Source organism: Diospyros lotus, chromosome 2 (assembly GCF_014633365.1).
Source record: "Diospyros lotus cultivar Yz01 chromosome 2, ASM1463336v1, whole genome shotgun sequence".
NCBI lineage: Eukaryota > Viridiplantae > Streptophyta > Magnoliopsida > Ericales > Ebenaceae > Diospyros > Diospyros lotus.
This window is the reverse complement of record NC_068339.1, coordinates 5,134,794-5,155,935: the sequence shown is the minus strand read 5'-3', so window position 1 is coordinate 5,155,935 and position 21,142 is coordinate 5,134,794. Positions and strand designations below refer to the sequence as shown.

The 21,142-nt window shown below is 36.3% G+C and overlaps 2 protein-coding genes across 5 annotated transcripts; one reads left to right on the top strand and one right to left on the bottom strand.

The window, feature by feature from the left end:
- Positions 1-519: 519 nt before the first annotated feature.
- Positions 520-10,733, bottom strand: LOC127794076 (ATP-dependent Clp protease ATP-binding subunit ClpA homolog CD4B, chloroplastic). Of its 3 annotated transcripts, none has more exons than XM_052324965.1 (10): positions 10,491-10,733; positions 8,806-9,389; positions 8,451-8,566; positions 8,238-8,360; positions 7,971-8,156; positions 5,836-6,051; positions 4,930-5,147; positions 2,441-2,516; positions 2,264-2,353; positions 520-1,969 (listed from the first exon to the last, which is right to left on the bottom strand). In XM_052324965.1, the coding sequence occupies exons 2-10, from the start codon at positions 9,368-9,370 to the stop codon at positions 788-790; spliced, it is 2,772 nt and encodes a 923-aa protein (XP_052180925.1). In that variant the 5' UTR covers positions 9,371-9,389; positions 10,491-10,733; the 3' UTR covers positions 520-787. The 3 variants fall into 3 exon arrangements, with proteins under 3 accessions (XP_052180925.1, XP_052180926.1, XP_052180927.1); XM_052324966.1 differs by lacking the exon at positions 10,491-10,733 and adding an exon at positions 9,621-9,836; XM_052324967.1 differs by lacking the exon at positions 10,491-10,733 and adding an exon at positions 9,577-9,596.
- A 4,949-nt stretch (positions 10,734-15,682) lies between these two features.
- Positions 15,683-19,108, top strand: LOC127795843 (transcription factor ICE1-like). Of its 2 annotated transcripts, XM_052327769.1 has the most exons (5): positions 15,683-16,923; positions 17,847-18,074; positions 18,234-18,404; positions 18,635-18,748; positions 18,805-19,108. In XM_052327769.1, exons 1-4 carry the CDS (start codon positions 15,898-15,900, stop codon positions 18,710-18,712), a joined length of 1,503 nt encoding a protein of 500 aa, XP_052183729.1. In that variant the 5' UTR covers positions 15,683-15,897; the 3' UTR covers positions 18,713-18,748; positions 18,805-19,108. The 2 variants fall into 2 exon arrangements, with proteins under 2 accessions (XP_052183729.1, XP_052183728.1); XM_052327768.1 differs by having other exon boundaries at positions 18,635-19,108.
- The last annotated feature ends 2,034 nt before the right edge of the window (positions 19,109-21,142 follow it).

Below are 21,142 nucleotides of genomic sequence, written 5' to 3'. Positions count from 1 at the left end.
ATAAACTGACGCACCAGAAAGCACTTAGAAATTTGTGTTAAGCTCGTCCAAGAGGCTTCTTGATAAGAAGCCCGCCCGCTGTCACATGCTTTAGCAATAGCGAGTCGCATACTTTTTATCGACTGTAAACTGCAGATGGCAAGTTCCAATTGTCTCCAGAAATGGCAATTGGTATCTCAGTATGTCTGCTTTGAAAAGACGTTATTTTCTCAACCCGAGCTTATGGCTTCCCAATCACAAAAGCGAAAAAAGAGAACCATTATTTTCGCTACTAAAATGTTAACTGCCATTAAAACAGTGTTAACTCTGCAAGTCTTGGACAACCTGAAGACGCACTTAGCACCTTGAAGCTCCTCCCAGTTCATCCTGGAGACTTGGAAGAGTTCCCCCCAAAAAATACCAAGATTTCAAGTCTTATGAGTTAAACCATTATCATCAAATGAGAAACAAAGTTGAGCAACAAAATATTGGAGCACAGGACGGCAAGAATTTTAAAGACTACTCAACAAGTCAGAAAAATTTTAACCGACCAAAACCATTTTAACTTTAGCCCCTTCATTAAGAATTCTGTGCAAGCAAATCTACACCAACACCATCATCGTCATATTGTTTAAATGAACTATTCGTGCACTTCAAATGCATTAAAATACAACCCAGCAAGCAGGCCACATGATCAGACAGGCTTCCGCCAACTAACAACTAGTCTCTAAACTGTCCGTACTTCCCCCCTACAGGTAACTTGAAAGTAGGGTTAACAATGAGAGGTCAAAATAGCAATTTTTTTAACTTATACGGGGATTGGCTCTGGCAATGATTCAGGAGGTGCACCGCTGCTACCATTAAGAACAGTCACATTACCATCAGAATCAACATCAACAATAACCGAGTCGCCCTCTTTGATCTCTCCCGCCAGCATCTTCTCAGCCATGCTGTCTTCCAAGAGTCTCATTATGGCTCTTCTAAGGGGCCTTGCCCCATAGCTCGGGTTGTATCCTTCCTCAACCACCCTCTCTCTGAACCTCTCTGTGACTTGAAGCTCTATATCCCTGACCTTTAGTCTGTCAAATACTTCTTTTAGCATTATATCAGCTATCTCCTTGACCTCCAGCTTTGTGAGTTGCCGGAAGACAATCATCTCATCCAGCCTATTCAAGAACTCTGGCCTGAAATATTGTTTGAGTTCCTCTGTCACCAGGCTCTTAATTCTGTTGTAGCTGCTATCCTTCTCATCGTAATCCAGATCAAAACCTATTCTGCGGCCTCCTTTCTCAATCACACTACTTCCGACATTTGAGGTCATGATCAGAAGTGTGTTTTTGAAGTCCACTGTTCTGCCTTTGCTGTCTGTTAGCCTGCCATCCTCAAGAATCTGAAGCATCATGTTGAAGACATCAGGATGTGCCTTCTCAATCTCATCAAATAGTACGACAGTATAGGGACGCCTGCGGACAGCCTCTGTTAGCTGACCGCCTTCTGTATATCCAACATAGCCAGGAGGTGACCCAATGAGCTTGGACACAGTGTGTCTCTCCATGAACTCACTCATGTCAAGCCGGATCATAGCTTCTTCAGAACCAAAGTAGTAGGCAGCTAATGCCTTTGCCAGTTCTGACTTTCCAACACCCGTAGGACCAGAGAAGATAAAACTGGCAATAGGCCGATTTGGGTTTTTGAGTCCAACACGAGCACGCCGAATGGCACGGCTAATGGCTTTGACAGCTTCATCCTGACCAATAACTCGTTTGTGGAGGGTCTCTTCCATCTTAAGGAGCCGGTCTGATTCATCAGTAGACACTTTCTCAACAGGAATGCCAGTCCAAGAAGAGACAATGTGCTGAATATCCAATTCTGTTACCACAGGTCCTTCCTCCCCTGCTTCAGTCTCCGCTTTGCTCATCTCTTTGCCTTTGTCTACAAGAGCAGTAATCTGAGCCCTAAGGTCCATTTCTCTATCACGTAACTCCCCAGCCTGAAAAGTTTTGGTACTGTAAGCTATCTAGATAGAAGTGAACATTCAGCACCCCAATTGGCTCATCTAGACTTCAGATTAATTTAGTACATTTTGGTTTAAAGGAGAAATCCTTCCCAAAAAGAAAAACCATAATTTTCTTATAGTAAGGCCAAATATGATTAAACATTGTTGATATGGTCCACCACCTTAAAAAAATTTGCATTGGCTAAACATTATATATGACAGTTGAATGCCTAAGATATTGCTCCCGCGGGCTTTTGGTTTGTTGGGGGGAGAACATAGGATGAGTACCTTTTCAAAGTCCTGGCTTCTAACAGCTTCATTCTTCTCTTTAGTTATCTGCCTCAGCTCTTTTTCAAGCTCCCTGGCCTCCTCTGGGAGCTGCAACAAACCAAGATTATGACAACTTAAAAAATGTTACAGAGCAAAAAGGAACTGCAGAAAGATAGGCACCTAAGCATTCAGTACCTGTGCATGGCGAAGTCTAACCCGAGAACCAGCTTCATCAATCAAGTCAATTGCTTTATCAGGCAGAAAGCGATCACTGAAATTTACAGAAGTAACCATCAATTGTAGAACTGATAGGTAGGCAAGAAAAATAGACGGTGCAGTGGGAAAGTAAAGAAGGTAACTGACATATCTAGAAATAAATTTGTCAAGAACAATATCTGAAAAGGTAGTACTTTAACCAGAGTGCCGATAGTCCATTTGGTCAGTCATAACAGCCACATACCTCAAAACAAGCTGTTGTCACATATTTCCTTTTCTTTCCTTACCTTTTTTTGGTGAATCTTTATTAATTCAGTAGATGCACATGCCAAGCATATCTAAAGAGTGATTTCCAATAGATGTTTATTTTAGAAGAATACATCCACATAGCCCAAACTTCAGAACTTACAGCCCTCTTGTAAGCTGTAATCAATGATCCATTTACGAGCTGATAAGTCTAAGATCTGACACTTAGTGCAATTCCAGAATATATAGTAACCATAAGAGAAGTTCGAATAGGGAGAAAATTTGAAAGGAGGGAGAATCAAGAGAGAGAGAGAAAAAAGAGAGGGAAAGAAGTTTTGGAGGGAAAGAATTTGTGTATTATCTCACATAATTCCCATCCTCTTACATCTGGTTCCTTTTATAGGCGCCTCTTCAGTTGTAACTTCCTAACTGAAAGAGTACAAGCTGCCTAAGCCTCAATTGCTAAGTACAACAGCTACAACAGCTTTTATTTACCAGCACCAACTACAATTATACCCCTGGTACCCCCCTTAGGGTCGTGACACATGCATATCAAGCAGCATGAGCTACATTCACTATCTAGTTAGCAGATCCCTGCAACAATAGATCCAGCACCCCTTCTTCAGTTACAGTCTGACGGGGTCCACAAGGGAAATTCCCCCAGTGACAATGTTCCTAGTATATAAATGCTATATTTTATTTACTCTATTTTATCTTTTAGTGGGCGAAGCAGAGCACATGCACTGAGGTATTACCAATAAGAGGAGTGGCTAAGATTTTAAAAAGAAAAAAGAACTGACAATTAAGTCTACTACGTGCTTATGTTGCAAAACGTCAATAAAGATAGCTATCCAGAATCCATTTCCATAACTTTGATTATTATAACACTATTTCCTTCTACTTCATCCTTCCACCATTTAATCCTCCAATTCTAACATGAACTTGTTTTTCACCCAAAATAAAGAAAAATATAACATTAGGACTGAGCAAAAGTTCGGTTAGACCAAACGAGCCAAACTGACCCAGTCGGTTTGGTTCGGTTTTTTAGTAGTTGGTTGTTCAGTTAATTTTTGTAGAAATTTCGGTTATCAGTTCAGTTTTCGTTGTCAGTTTAACTGAACTAACCGATATGCAAAACGACGTCATTTTGAGTGCATTATAAAAGGAAAACAACTAACAGGGTAGGATCAAATCAATGTCGCCTATTCGATCCCTCCTTTTGAGTTATGCCCGCCCTTTTATCTTCTTTTCTGACGTCCGACCCGGCCACCAGCCACCACCCACCACCACCTCCACCCCCAGTCACCACCACCATCCCTTGCCTCCAAGCTTATCGACTGGAGACGAAGATGAAGGGTCGACTGGTCGAGCCAAGGGCCGAAGCTGAAGGGCTGGCCCTTCATCTTCGTCTTCGATTCGCTCGGCCCTTCATCTCCCTCCGTTGTCAACGCCGACCCAGCATCTCTCTCTCCCTCCGATTTGCACCATCATGCTTGCCCGTCGACACCGATGGCCCCTTCGGTAAGTTTTCCAGCAACTTCTATTTTATATTAAAACCTAGATCTACTAAAATTCAATCATTAGATGCTTTTGATTTTTGAGTATGGGGGTCACTGAGCCAAAGCGAATGTGATAGTCAATTCTGCTCGTCAGAATCTGCCGTGGATGGGGGCCGGCAACGTTTTTCCAAAAATGTATTTTGAGTTTTTTGACTATAAAATTAATTTTTAGATCTACAAAAAATCAACCATTGGATCAAACCCATTTTTGAATATATGAATCACCAATGTTGGGGGAATCCGATGATCGGTTCCGATCATTGGAATCACCGGCCAGCTAGGTGGCCAGCGGCAACAATAAGGCCGAACTAATGTTCGGTCTCTTCGATTATTTTGTGGGTTAGTACAGTTTTCAGTTCGCTTCGATTACCACAATTTAGGTTTCGGTTAGTTTGATTTTGGTTAGTTGGGGTTAATCGGTCGGTTCAATTCGGTTATTACATTCGGTTCGGTTATATCGGTTAGTGATTTTCAGTCAGTTCGGTAACCAAACCAACCGTTTGCACACCGCTATATAACGTGATGTGTGAATGAATGAATCTGCCAGGTTAATTTGGTGCTGGTATATTTTATGTTCTTAAACACATAACAATCACATACCAGTGTCAGAGCACAGAAAAAGGAAAAAGACTAACTGCAAAGTGAATTATCAATGCTGCATACCTAATGTATTGGTATGACAGCTGAGCTGCAGCCACTAATGCTTCATCTGTATAATTCAGCTTGTGGTGAATCTCATATCTTTCTCGAAGCCCTTTCAAAATTTGTATTGTTTCATCAACAGAAGGCTCAGGCACCTTAACTGGCTGGAACCGTCTTTCCAAGGCTGGGTCTTTCTCAATGTGCTTTCTGTATTCATCTAGTGTGGTGGCTCCAATACACTGGATTATATGGGATGCGGATAGTTATTTTGTTGTATGCTAATATAACAATAAGCTTCAACAGAATACATAGGAGCATGAAATCAAACATGGAGTGGCGCAGATCTGCCACATCAAAATTTCTACAGAAATTAATCAAATTTTAGAAACAAATAAATTTTAGACATTTAAAAGGCAACATACATTACATCTTGGTAAGACTTTAAAAGTCTAAAGGCAATATAAAAACATCAAGTCAAAACAAAAAAGACGAAGAAGAAGTAGAACCATCAAACAAGAACTCTTGACATATTATTCTGGCCAAGAAAGAATGCAGTGTCTGAACATCGAAGAAAAAAATGCACTTTCATTTTAAAATATCAGATGTTTGAAACTTTCGGCTTTTGCCTTGCAGACACAAAAAAACTCTCTCAGCAAAGGGAAAAGAAATTAAGTTCCATAATGAGAAGAGAAAGAAGGGGAATGGGCCAAAATTTGAAGAGTTAACCCATGTACAAATAAAATAAACAAGTTTTGAAGGAAAAGTTATATGGCAGATGTTAAAAGAAAAGTAAAATCCATCGGATTAGGGTATTTCAATAAGTTGATTCTATAATATACCCATAATTGATGTCATATCCATATCTGGTATCTCCACAGCTTAAAAGAAATGCAGCTACCTACAGGGTAATGCACGTGGCAGTGTTACCTGCAGTTCACCTCTTGCAAGAGCTGGTTTTAAGATGTTTGCAGCATCAATCGCCCCCTCTGCTGCTCCTGCTCCAATTAATGTGTGCACCTCATCAATAAATAATATTATTTCATCACTTTGTTTAATTTCCTCCATCAGCTTCTTTAGTCTTTCCTCAAACTCTCCACGGTATTTTGTGCCAGCAACAAGGAGACCCATATCTAGGGTTATAACCTGAATCAACCAGTCAAATATAATTATCTTCCAGCTGTCAGGATGAAAAGAAAGAACAAAAAATGTTTACCTGGGTTGATAAGACATGGAACATGACAAATTTCTTTCCTAGGGGTGATTACTTTATATTAGAGAATGTCATCTTAAAAACAAGACATATAGACCATTAACTAACAGAGAGAACTTGTATATTTCATGGTCAAATGGAGAGTTTGAGCTTCCAGCAAATATACAATTTACATATAGGACTGCTTCCCATTTATCACACAAGATACAACACCATACATCAGAAAACAATATTAGATGATAATGACTGTCAGAGAATAAAAATGATAATTTAAAAGAGTTAACCCTCCATCTAACAGTTAAGCTTTTAGATAAGATGGTGGTTAACAATTTAACAAAGTATCAAAGCAAGAAAGGGTCTTGAGTTGAAACCTCACCACTGACCCAAAATTTAAATAATTGCACATGTTTAGACCAGTCATGCAGTTGAGCCTAGCCACACGTGAGGGGGGCATGCTGAGAGTAAAAATGACAATACAATATAAAGTTAACCCTCTGGGTAACAGTTTAAGCTTTCAAATGAGATGGTGGTTAACAATTTAACTTACCTTTTAATATCCAGAAAAAAATCTGGTGCCATAACAAGCAAGAAGTATATTCAAGTGTCTAAGTAAGAAACTACAACCAGAAAAATGCAGTGGATCATTCTAATGTGGCAGTTCAGGCAAGAATGTCATAATGTGATTATTCCCAACCCCTAAATGTTAAATGTAGGAACTTTTAACTAAGTATTTCTACAGATATGCCAGATAGACACTTTAGATAAATAACACTTCAGATAGGACCTTCAACTGACTAAATGATTATAAAGGTGTGCAATCAATCGTACTAAAAGCAAACATGTACTAAATTAAGTACAATCTACTAAACTGTGAAATAGGTTGCTTAATCAACTCAAACCCATAAAACCTTATTATTGACCCCAGGGAAATAAATTAAGTATTTTTTCCACAATTAGTCACTTCAAATAATCATTTTTCCTTTTTTTCGGTTTGATTTGACTTACATTTTTCATGACAGAATTAAAAGGAAAAAAAATAAGTAAAAAACAACAAAAAAGTTTTAGCAAAAAAAAACAATAAATAAAAGGGCAAATAGCAAAAAAAACCCAAACCTTTTCGCGAATTTGCAACTTCATCCAATTGTTTCAATTATATCCCAATTGGCTCAATTGAGTGCAATTTTATCCAATACTTGAAATCGATTTGCAAGGCATGTGTCATTACTGACGTGGCACGTCACGTGTCATAAAAATAAAAATATGGGTGGGACTCACATGTAGACAAATTATTTTTCGTATTACTTTTTATTTTTTTCTTATGTGTACATGTAGGTCTCACCCATATTTTTATTTTTAATGACACGTGGTGTGCCATGTCAGCAATGACACACTACACGTGTCGCAAATCGATTTTAGGTGTTGGATAAAATTGCACCCAATTGAATCAATTGGGATATAATTGCCAAAATTGAAACGATTGAATAAAGTTGCAAATTCACAAAAATGTTTGGGCTTTGCTATTGGCCCTAAATAAAAACCAATTGACGAAAACATCAAAATAATTACCAAGATGAACATAAACCTCAGGACAGACACTTCAAAGAATGTGGAAAGCAAATAAGTAAGAACCAATTTTTAAAAAAAAAAAATCACCCAAAAACCAATGGAGGAAAAGAATTACTAAGATGAACATAAACCTAGGGACAGACACTTCTAAGAAGGTGTCTTGTAGAATTATTTTGGGACACAACATCCTACACATAACACTTGAACTCATGTTGCACATTTCATAACAGGCAATATTATCAGAATTGCTTGCAGTTGTATAATATATGTATGAACTGATACCAACCTTCTTCCCCTCAATTGTTTCTGGAACATCACCATTTGCAATTCGTTGTGCAAGGCCTTCTGCAATAGCTGTTTTCCCCACACCAGGCTCTCCAATAAGGCAGGGGTTATTTTTTGTCCGCCGACCCAAAATTTGAGTAACACGTTCTATCTGGTCCTGCCTTCCAACAACAGGATCCAATTTTCCCTGAAAATGTAAATAGTCAGCTTATCCACCCTTGCCATGAATAATAGCAAATCAATTCCCATAATTTTAATCATAAACTACCTCCTCCGCCAGTTTTGTCAAATTCGTGCCATACTCTTCCAGTGTTGGCATCTTATTGCCACTGGATCCCCCTCCAACCCCAGCACCAACAGCTTCTGCACTTTCCCCAACCATTCGGATTACCTACTTGCCCCAAAAGAGATTCTATTTTAATTAATTTGAATTAAGGAATCAAATCAATGGAATCAAAGGCTAGGCTTATGAACATCTTACTTGTGTCCGAATGTTACTTGGGTCAGCACCTAAATTTTCAAGAACACGAGCCGCCACACCTTCACCCTCACGAAGCAATCCCAGCAAAAGATGCTCAGATCCAATATAATTATGACCTGAAAATTTCTCACATTTCTTAGGACATATATGTGTCATCCTCCAGAGGATTTACCATCGACATATGCACTGCTGTAATGATAAGTCAAATGCTCGTCACAAAGAACAAAATTCACAATGAAAATAGACCCTGTTTGTAGTTTTTCAATATTTCTTTTTCTTTTTTAATTTTCCTGGGGAATCATAAAGATAACTCATTGACTGGAACTTTCTAATTCAAGAACAAAAAGCAAGATACCAAGTTGGCGGGCTTCCTCTAGAGAGAGTTCTAAAACACGCTTTGCACGAGGAGTGAAGGGAATCTCAACAGCCACAAATCCACTGCCTCTTCCAATTATCTTCTCCACTTCTACACGGGCATCCTTCAAATTGATTCCCATGGATTTCAGAACCTTAGCGGCAATGCCAGTGCCCTCACCAATAAGACCCAACAAAATCTGCTCTGTACCAACAAAATTATGACCAAGCCGTCTTGCCTCCTCTTGTCCAAGCATAATAACTTTTATTGCCTTCTCCGTGAATCGCTCAAACATAGCTTTTGGCAAAATTCGCTTAGCCCTTCCTCGTCGGACAGAGGTTGCAGCTGCCACTTTAGAATGGAAATTATTGCCTGACCTTACCATAGTATCAAGCGCATTAGACCCCCGTAATCCTGAAAAACTTCCAATCCTAAGTGGAGGAGCTTGGAAACTACACATCATCTTGATTGTTCTTTTTATTTTCCCAGAACCCTTAAGCTGGTCGTGTCTTTCACCAGCAGCCAAAGAAGGGAAATTGGTCGACTGAACTAGAATTCGTGCCATGGCTTACACAAAATCTAGTCTGCAATTAAAAATAAAAATTTCAGTACCATGAACAAATAGTGTGTGTCAAAAACATAGCTCAATTTGAAATTTCCAAGAATAAAAAAGCATCCAGCTTTCATAATCCATGAAAATGAAACCATTAGAAAAGAACAGAATACAATATAAAGCTTGAAAAAGTAAAAGATTGGAAATAGCTACAGAACTATTGTCTAGAAAGTAGAAATAAAAGATCATCTCGCCCTTGTACCCAAGTTAGACAAAACAATGTTAACATCTATATTGCCTTGGGCCTCCACCAAAGTCTCCTCTAGCTCCCTCGCTTGGGTATAGTTTACCATCTTTTGTTTATGTCACCGCTACCTTAATTCATCCTTTTCTCTCTTTTACGGGGAGTGGGGTGGGTGAAGGGGAGGATAACAACTCTCAGTGTACAAGGCTTCCAGCTTTAAAAGGGCCAGGTAAGGGTCACTTTTCTACGCAGCCAAAACCTTAAATTTGCAAAAAGGCTCTTTTTATGACCGGAACACGTGGCCTTCCAGTCATAAAGAAGCAACTTATGACTGCTACCAAGGCATGAGGATAAGAACTCCGTGTAGCCTAAACTCATAGCAGATAACGACATAATAGAATTCCAGAAGAAAACCCAAGCGAAAAGCATCAAGCAAAGTTTATACTCCCAAAACATGGCTATCCTCATCAAAATCATTTTCTCAGATAACTAAACAATAAAAATAGAAAGGAACAATCGTAATCTATCAAAACTGGTAAAAGAAAAGAATATACTTCGAGTCAAACAACAAGACAAGATAAGGCAGCACACAGTAAAACCTATACAAACTCACAAGTACACAATCCGCATCAAGCGCCCACGTAATAAATATAAATTAAATAATTAGAAAATACAAATTAACGCGAAACTTCCCCGAGGAGCATTAGCTGGAAACGGAAAAAAAAACCAAAATATCGCCAGTACAAACTCAAAAGTACATTATCTGCACCCCAGAAATATTTACAAAACAGAAATGAGCAAAAATTCGTAGCGCAAGAAGCTAGGAACCCTAAGTTCCGTAGAAGGGCACAAAATCGATGGACGTGGATTAGGTCGAAGTTGATTTACCTGAGCGGAGTGGAGAAGGAGCCGATTGAATGAAGAAAAATGGAAGAGACAAGAATGGGAATAGAACGAAAGAATTGGAAGAGGAAAAGGGACGGAGAAGGACAGATAGCGGAGGAGGGGTCGGGCTCGGGGTTGAGGGAGAGAGGCTTTTATATGATAGGGTCGGTGTCCGTCGAATCGGAAGGATGGGCGGACGTGGACGGCGACAGACAGTCGGTTCTAATTTTATCGTTATAATATTCTCCGCCCTTTCACCTCCTCAAATCATATCATCGGTATTGTTCATCTATTTTCTCATCATTGACCATCAACATCATCATGCCATGCCATGCCGACCCAAAAAATAATATAATTGTCTCCAAAAACATAAGTTTAAGCGATGGACAAGTCATATATTAGGATTAATATTAATAAATTATAAATATAAATCATGTGCTAGGGTTAATATTTATAAGTTTGATATTTGATCTAGATAAAGACTAAATATCCGCTTACGATTTAATTCTTTTATCAAAATTAAGGACACAACTAGCAAGGACCGTGTAAGAGAGATAATTCAAAAAAAATAATATAATTATGTTAAATTTTAGTTTTTTAATCAAATTTAGTTAAGTTTTAAGAAATAAATAAAATACTTTGATTTATAAATACCATAGTAATGTTACTCGAACTTGTAAATCATAAAATATAACAGCTAGTCACATTGTGTTTAATCTTGTGAATAAAATAATAAATTAAGTAAAATAAAATAATAAGTGTATTTCGTGACTACTTGATTTTATCTTACTTATAATAAAAAAAATTATATATAAAAGACTGACAAAGACTATTTATTTATATCTAATAATAGCCTTGCCTCAAATCGCTTATATATTTTAAATCAAACTCTATTTTCATGTTTTAAATTTATGTATGTATGTATAGTATCATTTAATTTTATAAATATATATATTTTATATAAAATTAATCAATAATCTCTAAGATTAAGCGGGTATGTTAGTTAGGTGAAGGGCGCAGCGTGAGAAGCTGAGCAGGCAGCATCTCACCTTCAAGTTCAACCACATTTCTTTCTTGTTTGACCAGACTTGAGGCCGCCTCCACCCATATAGGCTTTTAACTTTGGGCTTTTCACCGGCCCAACTCACTTCTACAAATTGCATCTTGGTGATTTTGGATTGGGCCGACCAAAATGTACGTTAAAGTAGAGTAGAAATAAAATAAAATAAAATTAAACCAAACTGTAATTGAATGAATTATAAATTGAAACAATGGTAGCCACAATTTATGGCATATGAAGAATTTGGGGGAGTTTTTCTTGTGAGGGATGTAGTTGTAGTAGCAGTAGTAGTAGTAGTAGTAGTAGGTAGGTGGAATTGAACAATAACTCTATGTATATTTGTTTGTGTTGTAAAGATAGATAGATGGATGGAGGAGTGAGTGGTAAGTGGGGCAAGTGGTGGAAGGAAGAGGCAGAGCAGAGCCCCAGTGGAAGGGCAAATGAATTAACATATTTCTTTCAATAATAATAATAATAATGGTCTCAGATTCACGGGCATGGTTCGCCAACATTCAATGCGGCTTCGCCTTTTTCACCCCCCAAGGCCAAGCGGCATTGCCATTGCCTTTGCCTTTGCCATTGCCTTCCTCAAAGTCAAGTTCCCATATCCAACTTCGACACTTCAACTTCAAATATTTGATGTTTATTTGTCTTTCTTTATGGGATTGCAATTTCAAAGTCTGTGTAATCAATAAGCATCCCCCCCTCCACTTGTTACGCAGAGCCACATAACACATTTATTTGCGCTGCCGTGCCCCAACTGGCCAACCAAATTTATAAATATATATATATATAAATTCTATCATCCCATTTAAAGGTAAATAAATTCAATAAGAAAATAATAATTTTATCTTATATAATATATTACCCTTATATATGATCAAATTCCATTTGATAATTAGCTAGGCCAAACAAGAGCATCTCTTTATTAAATAATAGGTTAGTGGTGGAATTTAATTTCAATATTTTTATCAACAATGACATCATCATCCTAAATCACATTAAGAAACTATTTTAAATAAAACCATCGCCTTTTATTATTGTTGTGAATATAGTTTTTGTTTTATTATTACTATTATTATTAATAATAGAATGTGACTGACAAGTTATTTAAATATTTGTATTAATTAATAATATTATTTATTTATATTAAACTACAAAAAAAATATTTATATATATATGCGGGTGAGAAAATTGATAAGGCTGACAGCAGCGCTGGCAAATCCTTGAAAAGGGTCGCGTTATTACATAGGGGGGGAGTTTGGGTAGGGCCCAAAATAAAGAGGGCTTTGTGATTGTGATTGGGATTGCGATTGGGGTTTTCACGAGAAACTTGGCTCTTCATAAATGCGCAATGGCAATTGGCCCAATTATTATTATTCCCCCTTTAGTGCCTGCCTGCCTGCCTGGGAACCTTAAGGATATTAATTAGCCTAATTATTTTTTAATCTCTTGCACTTTATTAAATAAAACAAATTACACGACACACCTTTTAAAATTTATTAATTTATATATATATATTAATATTCTTTAAACATATGATGCATTTATCACTAATTAATAGAATTATTATTTAGATATTAAGAATAAGGTATAATAAATGGAGATTATCTAAAAATGAATGAAGTGCATTTATTGTTAGACCCATTATATATAAGACAATATTAACTATTCTTTTAAAGACAAAAATTAAAATATAATAAAAACATATATTATTTTTTGACAATATATATTGTGTTACATTGTTTTTAATTATAGAATATTTTATTGATTAATAAAATATTACAAAATACAACACATTTATTATCAACTAATAAAAATATTTTTAAATATAAGTTTACTACACATTGATAATTCTTTAAAAAAGATAACGATTAACATTATCCAAATCATTCTTTAGAGAAGACAATGATTAACATTACAAGAGCATGGTTAAAATAAATAAGTCAGTTTTAATATAAAAATTAGCAAGATATATTTTAATATTAATATAAATATAAATAAAATACTATAATGTATAACAGAAATAAATCATTACCCAAATCATCATAAGACACATTTGCATCCAATCATGTTTTACAAACCCTTTTTAATAATATTCGTACCCAATAACCATTGCTACAACCATCTCCATGCTTGAGGGTTTTGTGAGATTGTGACTTAAAATAATTTATTTTAAATTATAATTAAATTAATTATCAAATCTAGGAGCATGCAAAAGTTTTAGTTAATTGAATCTAGTTGATTGAAATTCTCAATTCGATTTAGTTAGTTTTTTATTTTGATTTGGTTCAATTATTTTTCATGATTAATTCGGTTGAATTTCACTAATTTTATAAAATAATTGAACTAATCAAATCGGGCAATGTATATCAAATGCCACCATTTTGAATATAATATATATATTAATTAAACCCTAATTCTAAAGCACACCCTGCGTTAACTCATCAACTTAGACTCTGTCTTTCTTCTCTTCTATAGTCTTTTCGTCGTATTTGTATATTCTCGTCACTCCAATCTTAATACATGTTTTTTTATCATCTAAGTCTTTTCCCTTTCATTATTTTTTAGTAGTCTTCAAGCACTCTAATCTCTTCATTATCTATAGTCCTTAGTCTTCACTCTCGACAATCAACTCTCTAATCTTTTTGAGAGTTGATTGTCAATTTCAAACTCTCTAAATTTAGTTTGATCAGTTTTTAAAGTTTAGTCAATTTAAAAATTCAACAGATCAAATATTCACCTTTAATTGGACTCATCTCACGACATTTATAAAAAATAATAATAATAAAATAAAAATCTCATGACATGTACCTATCAAGTTAGGTACAAATTACTATTCCCACAATATGTTTATAAATTGCTATGATAAATTATTTTTAATAAGTTCATATAAAAATATATATTTCTCACTCCATTATTCTACTTAAAAAAATAAAAGTCACACCGACTTTAAGGGTACACAATAAATTAAATGCGAGTAAATATCCTATCAAAGTAATATTTATTAATTAAGATATAGATAAAAAAAAAAAGTAAGATGTGAAAAGCATTACAAATAAAAATATTTTTTGTTAAATTTATCTAGCGACCCTTAAAAAATAAGTCACGTGACTTTTTATATGAATTTTTTTAAATAAATTTATCTCTTCCTCTCTCCGGATAAATTTATCTTGATCCTTAATGATAAGAACAAACAACGCTTTTACCCGTGCATTTCAAAGAATTTAACAAATAGTTTGATAAAAAATTTAGAATATTTTTCGATTTTATCTTAATCATTCTATATTTTAGTCTAAAAAATATTTTAATTTTATTTTAATATATTATATAACTTTATGTTACTTGTTTTAACAAAAACTACTTAAATTGTTAAGTAAAAAGAAAAATTAAGTGATGTGAAATGGACTATAATAGGTCAAATTGCAATTACCAATTTGGTTTTGGTGTTAATTTTGTGTGTTGACAATGTTATTATTTTTTTAATTAAAAATAAATTGTTCTAAAAAAAATACTTATCAACTGATTAAATGTGCGTGAATCAAAAGGACTCATCTATTATAAATAAATAAATAAATAAATAAATATATATATATAATATGGTTCATCCAATATCATATATTAATGCGACAAAAAGAAATGGCTACTTAATCAAACCAAATGAGACAAAAATGTAGGCACGAAAATTGTGTTGTGCTTTCATTTTCTCTATGCAGTTTTAAATTTGACCAATCAATTGGTATTACAAAATTATTACTGATTTCACGTTGGTGAAACATTTACATTTTACTTTTTCTTTATAATCATTGTGTTTAAGCATGCATAAACAAGTTTACATGATTTTTTATATAACAGTTTACGAGTCACGTGACAATACAGAACATTATTATAATTAAATATTTACTGATATTAAATTTATTTTTTTATTAAAATTAAGATGACAAATTTTATAAATTAAAATTAAGAAAACCTAAATATTGTCCAAACCCATATGAAATCAATTTTTTTTACTAAAACCTCGAGTAATTTTCACAAATTTAAAAACATATGCATATACAATTATATAAATAAATACACCAATACATATATATATATATATATAGGAGTGCAAGATAGACACATACACAGAGATGCCCTGTTAATGATTACACAAGAGCCTCAGAAACGGTAACGTTGGAAGGCAGTGATGGCGTTTAGCTCATCCCTTCACATTTCCCTCAAATCCCTTCTCTGAAAAAGCCTTTTCCATTTCCCTTCCCCAACAACGTTTTCCTGCTTCTCTTCCCCCTCTCTATAAAGCCCTTCTTCTCGAAGGAAAGCAACGAAAAGAGAAGCAGAACCAGAAGAAAGATGTTGCCCAGAGTTACCGGCTTGCCGTGGATGGAAGAGCACAGAGCCGACGAGCCCAACAACAACAACAATGGTGGCGGCGGCGCCGGATTAGGCATGGAGAACCATAACCCGCACGAGATGGGTCCAATCTCCACGTTCAAATCAATGCTCGGAGTTGAGGACGAGGAGTGGTATTTGAACGCCAGCAACGGGATCACTTTCCCGGCGAGCTTCGGCGAGGCCGATAACAGTTTGCTGCTCCAGCCGGTGGACTCGTCGGCTTCGTGTTCCCCGTCGTCGGCGTCGGTGTTCACCGGCCTGGACCCCGCTCCGCCGCCGTACTTCCTGCCCCTCAAGCCTGCCATGCCGCCGCTTCTCAACCCACTAGAGAACGCCTTCGATCTGGGTCTGGAAAGTGGATTTCTTGAGAATTTCGGCGATTTGAGGCCGCAGCCTCATCTGGGTATTCCGAATTTGAGCTCCGATCCTCAATTTTCCACCTCTCAGTTGCTCCAATTGGCCGGAAACGCCCGCCCGGTGACGGGTCCCGGTTTCGGCCCTGTCGGGTTCCCGGGTTTCGGCGAGGCTTCTTCTGCAGCTCCCTCTTTGTTCATCAACCGCTCCAAATTGTTGAAGCCGCTCGAGAATTTCGCTTCGAACGGCGAGCAGCCGACTCTGTTTCAGAAACGAGCGGCTCTGCGGAAGAATTTGGCCAACAATGACGCCAATTTTGAAGTTCTGGTTGCCGAAGGAGAAAATGAGAGGAAGAGGAAACAGAGTAGTGGGGAAGAGGTTGAGGACCTGAGCATTGACGGGTCTGGTCTGAATTACGATTCGGACGAGTTCATGGAAACCAACAAGGTGGAAGAAAGTAGCAAAAATGGTGGAACCAGTTCCAATGCTAACAGTACTGTTACCGGTGTAGATCAGAAGGGGAAAAAGAAGGGGCTTCCGGCAAAGAATCTGATGGCCGAAAGGCGGCGCCGGAAGAAGCTCAACGACAGGCTTTACATGCTGCGCTCTGTGGTGCCGAAGATTAGCAAGGTGAGAATTTCGCTACACTTATTTCTCGTGAATTATGGATTGAATTATTGGCATGCTTTGGATTAGTAACCACCATTTTTGCTTGCTTTGAATTGGGTATGAATATTGGCATTAAATTCAGTCACATGAATTGGATGGAGTGGTTTGGAAAATGGGTGAATGGGTTTGGACCACAGGCAAGAATCTTTGTGAATGCTGCTTTGTTCACTGAGAAGTTCGGTTCTCCTTCTTGATTACTCTGAAGTTTGCCCTTTTTTATACCTCTTGTTCAATCGCTCCTCCGCGGTGGCTTCCTTCGGACTTCTATGAGCAAGAGTGTTCTGGAGTTTGAATTTCTACTTGGTAACTGCTTGAGATGAATTTAATATGTGACTTTGATGAGAATTTATTAGGTAATCCAGGCTGGAAATTTTTTGGACTGTACTGGGGAGATCTAAGCCACAAGTTAGACAAATTTCTTGCAAGGTGTTCATATGAATCGAAGAATTAATGCTAGATCTTAGTTAAAGTGGGAAAGTAGTTGTTTCTATTTGTTGTACCTTCAAAAATTTGGCCACCAAACTTCTCTAAAATCTGCTTAAACTGTAGAAACTGTGAATGTAATGCCTATCTTATCCCGCATCCTGTTTGATCCCAATGGGTTTGGAAATATCAAAAGTTGCCGATACTTTGGAAATATTATATTTCTTCTTTTGACAAGTAATTTTGGAGGATGTTTTGTTTCTACTGATTACAATCTGATGAGAAGAAAGGGCTTGAAATTTTAGGTATTCCTAGCAATCATACTTTACCCTTTCTCTGTTTTTGTATATAAATGCATCATTTGATAATGTCTTGTTCTGATATTACTTGAACACATTGATCATGCACTTGTTCTCTGGGAAAAATGGCATAGCAGCTCATATTACTCTGTGCGTTAACAGATGGATAGGGCTTCAATTCTTGGAGATGCAATTGAATACTTGAAGGAGCTTCTGAAGAAGATCAATGACCTCAACAATGAACTGGAATCAAGCCCTCCTGGCTCTTTATTGACACCCACGACCACAAGCTTCTACCCTTTGACACCCACCCCACCTTCTCTGCCCGGTCGTATCAAGGAAGAGTTTTGCCCAAGTTCATTGCCAAGCCCAAACGGACAGCCTGCAAGGGTATTTTTTTCATTCTTCTCAGTGAAAAAACTTAATTTTGAAACAGTCTGTTCATAATGAGCATGACTTCTTTGGTGGTCTTCTTTTTCATGCTAAAGCACATTAGGATCAAAGAGAAATTTTCAGAATAATGCCTTGTCGTTGTTGCTGTTTTTGTAGGTTGAAGTAAGGATGAGAGAAGGAAGAGCTGTTAACATCCACATGTTTTGTGGCCGCAGACCAGGTCTCTTGCTCTCAACCATGAGGGCTCTGGACGACCTTGGGCTCGACATCCAACAAGCTGTCATCAGCTGCTTCAATGGTTTTGCATTGGATATCTTTCGAGCTGAGGTACCATTCTCTCATCTTTCTTTGACATAATGTCCTGGGATTGGCTGCAAACTTGACAATGTAAAAATCAAACGTAATATAGGATTGCACTTGGAGCCTAGATCCCATTTCTCTTACTCTCATAACATTAATATAGGTTTCTCCCATACTTGTTAGATTTGATCACTAAACTAGTCTTTTGAGCACGGGAAATTTGAAATGGAAGATAACTTCGTGTATTTCATATTCAGCAATGCAGAGAAGGCCAAGACGTCCACCCAGACCAAATCAGAGCAGTTCTCTTGGATTCAGCTGGCTTGCTGGCATGATCTATGGCTCTCAACCAATCACCTCGACAGTTGCAGGTAAAACCGCCCGACTATGCAGTTTGTGAGCTTTCCCCGTCTAACAATATCTGCAGACGCAAGTTCATGCAGCGGCGGCGGCGGCGGCGGCTTATGGGCTCTCTGGGGATTTGGCCAGTATCAGGCATCATCTGTTTTAGTAGTTCTTCAATCTAGTATAGACAACCAACCTGCATTAGCTTAGCTCTATATATGTTAGTTTTCTAAAGAACCTCTTCTTGAATTTATGTTAGGCTTCTTCTGAAGTAGCTCTTCTTGAATTTAAGCATGTGGCAAGGCATTTTCAGTTTAGGCTTCTACTTAAACAATGCATTGCCATCCCCCAAATGGAATGAAGCTGCTCTGCAAGCAGTTCTTAAACTTGGAACGGTTTGTCCATTGTTTTCTCCATTGGCGTCCCTTCACATCACTTCAACACTGCATTCTCATCTGTCAAAGGGAGAGAAAAACGAGGGAGGGAGGCATCCATTGCTGGGTTAGAGCGAGAGAGAGGGAGGGGGGGCTTGGTTTGTGGAGTTCTCGTGGTCGCCCAAATTGTTTCAAACTTCAAGACTGAGTTCAATTTTTAATTTTAAGTTTTGAATTAATGTTTAATTTTTTATTTTGATAGTCTATTTTTAAAAAATTAAAAAAAATATATTTTTTGTTATTTTAAAAATTTGTTTTTAAAACAAAAATTTAGAAAATACGTCTATTTTATAATTTAAAAAAAATATTTAATAAATTTAATTATTAAGTGCTAAAATTAATTCTTTTTAATAAAATTTTATTATTAAAATAAAATAATAAATTTAATTAATAAATTATTAATGATAATTTATATTAAATATTATTATACATAAGTGTAATATACTTAATAATATATCTTATATTTTTAATTATAATATAGATATATTATATTTTTTAAATTTTAAATAAATATATAATTTTATTTTTAAAATTTAAAAATATTTTTTTATTTTCTTTTTTAGAGTCAAAATATGAAAAATAGATTGTGTTTTCTATATTTTGGATTTAGAGATTGTTTTGGCCGAAAATAATTAAAATAATATTTTGTTATTTTTTTATTTTCTTTATAATTTTTTTATTTTTAAAAATTACAAAATAAACGTATTTTTATTATCTTAAAAAATTAAAAATAATATGAAAACATCAAATACAGCCTAAACATTTGACGTTGAATCAAGTTATTTTGAATTTCATAATAGTTCAGATTTAAACGGATCTTGATTGAATTTATAAAATAAAATTAAACCAATCCAACTGAAGAAGAATTGGATTGGTTTCGTTCAGTTTTTTTTTTTTTTGTTTTAAGCTGGGTTTCGTTCAGTTTAGGGTCTTGACATTTAGTTCCAACTTAAGATGTATTAATTCTAAAAAATAATAATAATGACCACAAGTTACACAACAGTAATAAAGTCAATTTTTTATTATGATTATGAAAAATACATTTTCTCTAAAATTAATCCCTAAATTAGACTTAACCTTGAGGATTTTAAAATAATTTACCCAATTTTATCAAAACTATCTTTACTTTTCTGGTAACCATGAAAACCCGTCAAATTTTATCAAATGCGCGTTGCACAAGGCAGCCACTGATCGGGATAATCAATTTTGCCCTCACAGGTGTAACACGATTGGTTCTCAGGTAACAGATTGTACTTAAAAATGCAGGTTCGAGTCATGACAAGCGCAGTGTGAGAATTTCACCATTTTGTGGGGGTGGCTTCTTTGGGCACCATGCACTGTGCCTCATACCTGATGCGCTACTGTGAACCGTGATTAACCCCTTCCACGAGCATAGAACAGTATATAGGGGCTCTGAAGGTGAGGAATTTCACCTTTTACACCCAAGGGATTGTCAATTTTGTTGGAAGACAACTCTATCGACACACAAACCGTATCTTGGAGCTCCAAGACTTCCACAAACTCAACCCAGTTTACGTTTAAACACACATCTGCTGTTCCCCAACCCAGTTTATGTCCAACTACAACATATTCCCTAATTCGTCATCAGCGGATATTGCTGTTTCCCTTCAGGAGCCAATTTACTGCAATAACAAACAATAGACCATGCAATAATGCATTCCAAATTACTTTCAACGGATAAGCTGCTTTACTTGAATACGGACAGAACCTGTGGGCTATGTGGGGGGTATCAGAGGAAACTCTACAGCACATTTTCTTCCAATGTCCAGTTAGTGTAGAAATTTGAGCACATATTAAATCGTGAATTGATATTCGAAGGATAATGTCTACGATTTCTAACTTCTTGAAATGGTTAAAAAAGAAAGTTCAAGAGACTTCTTGGCAGTCCAAAGCCAAAAGAAATGCTTTTGCTTGCCTTGTCTACTCATTTGGTCAACAGGGAACCATCTCATTTTTGAAGACTAA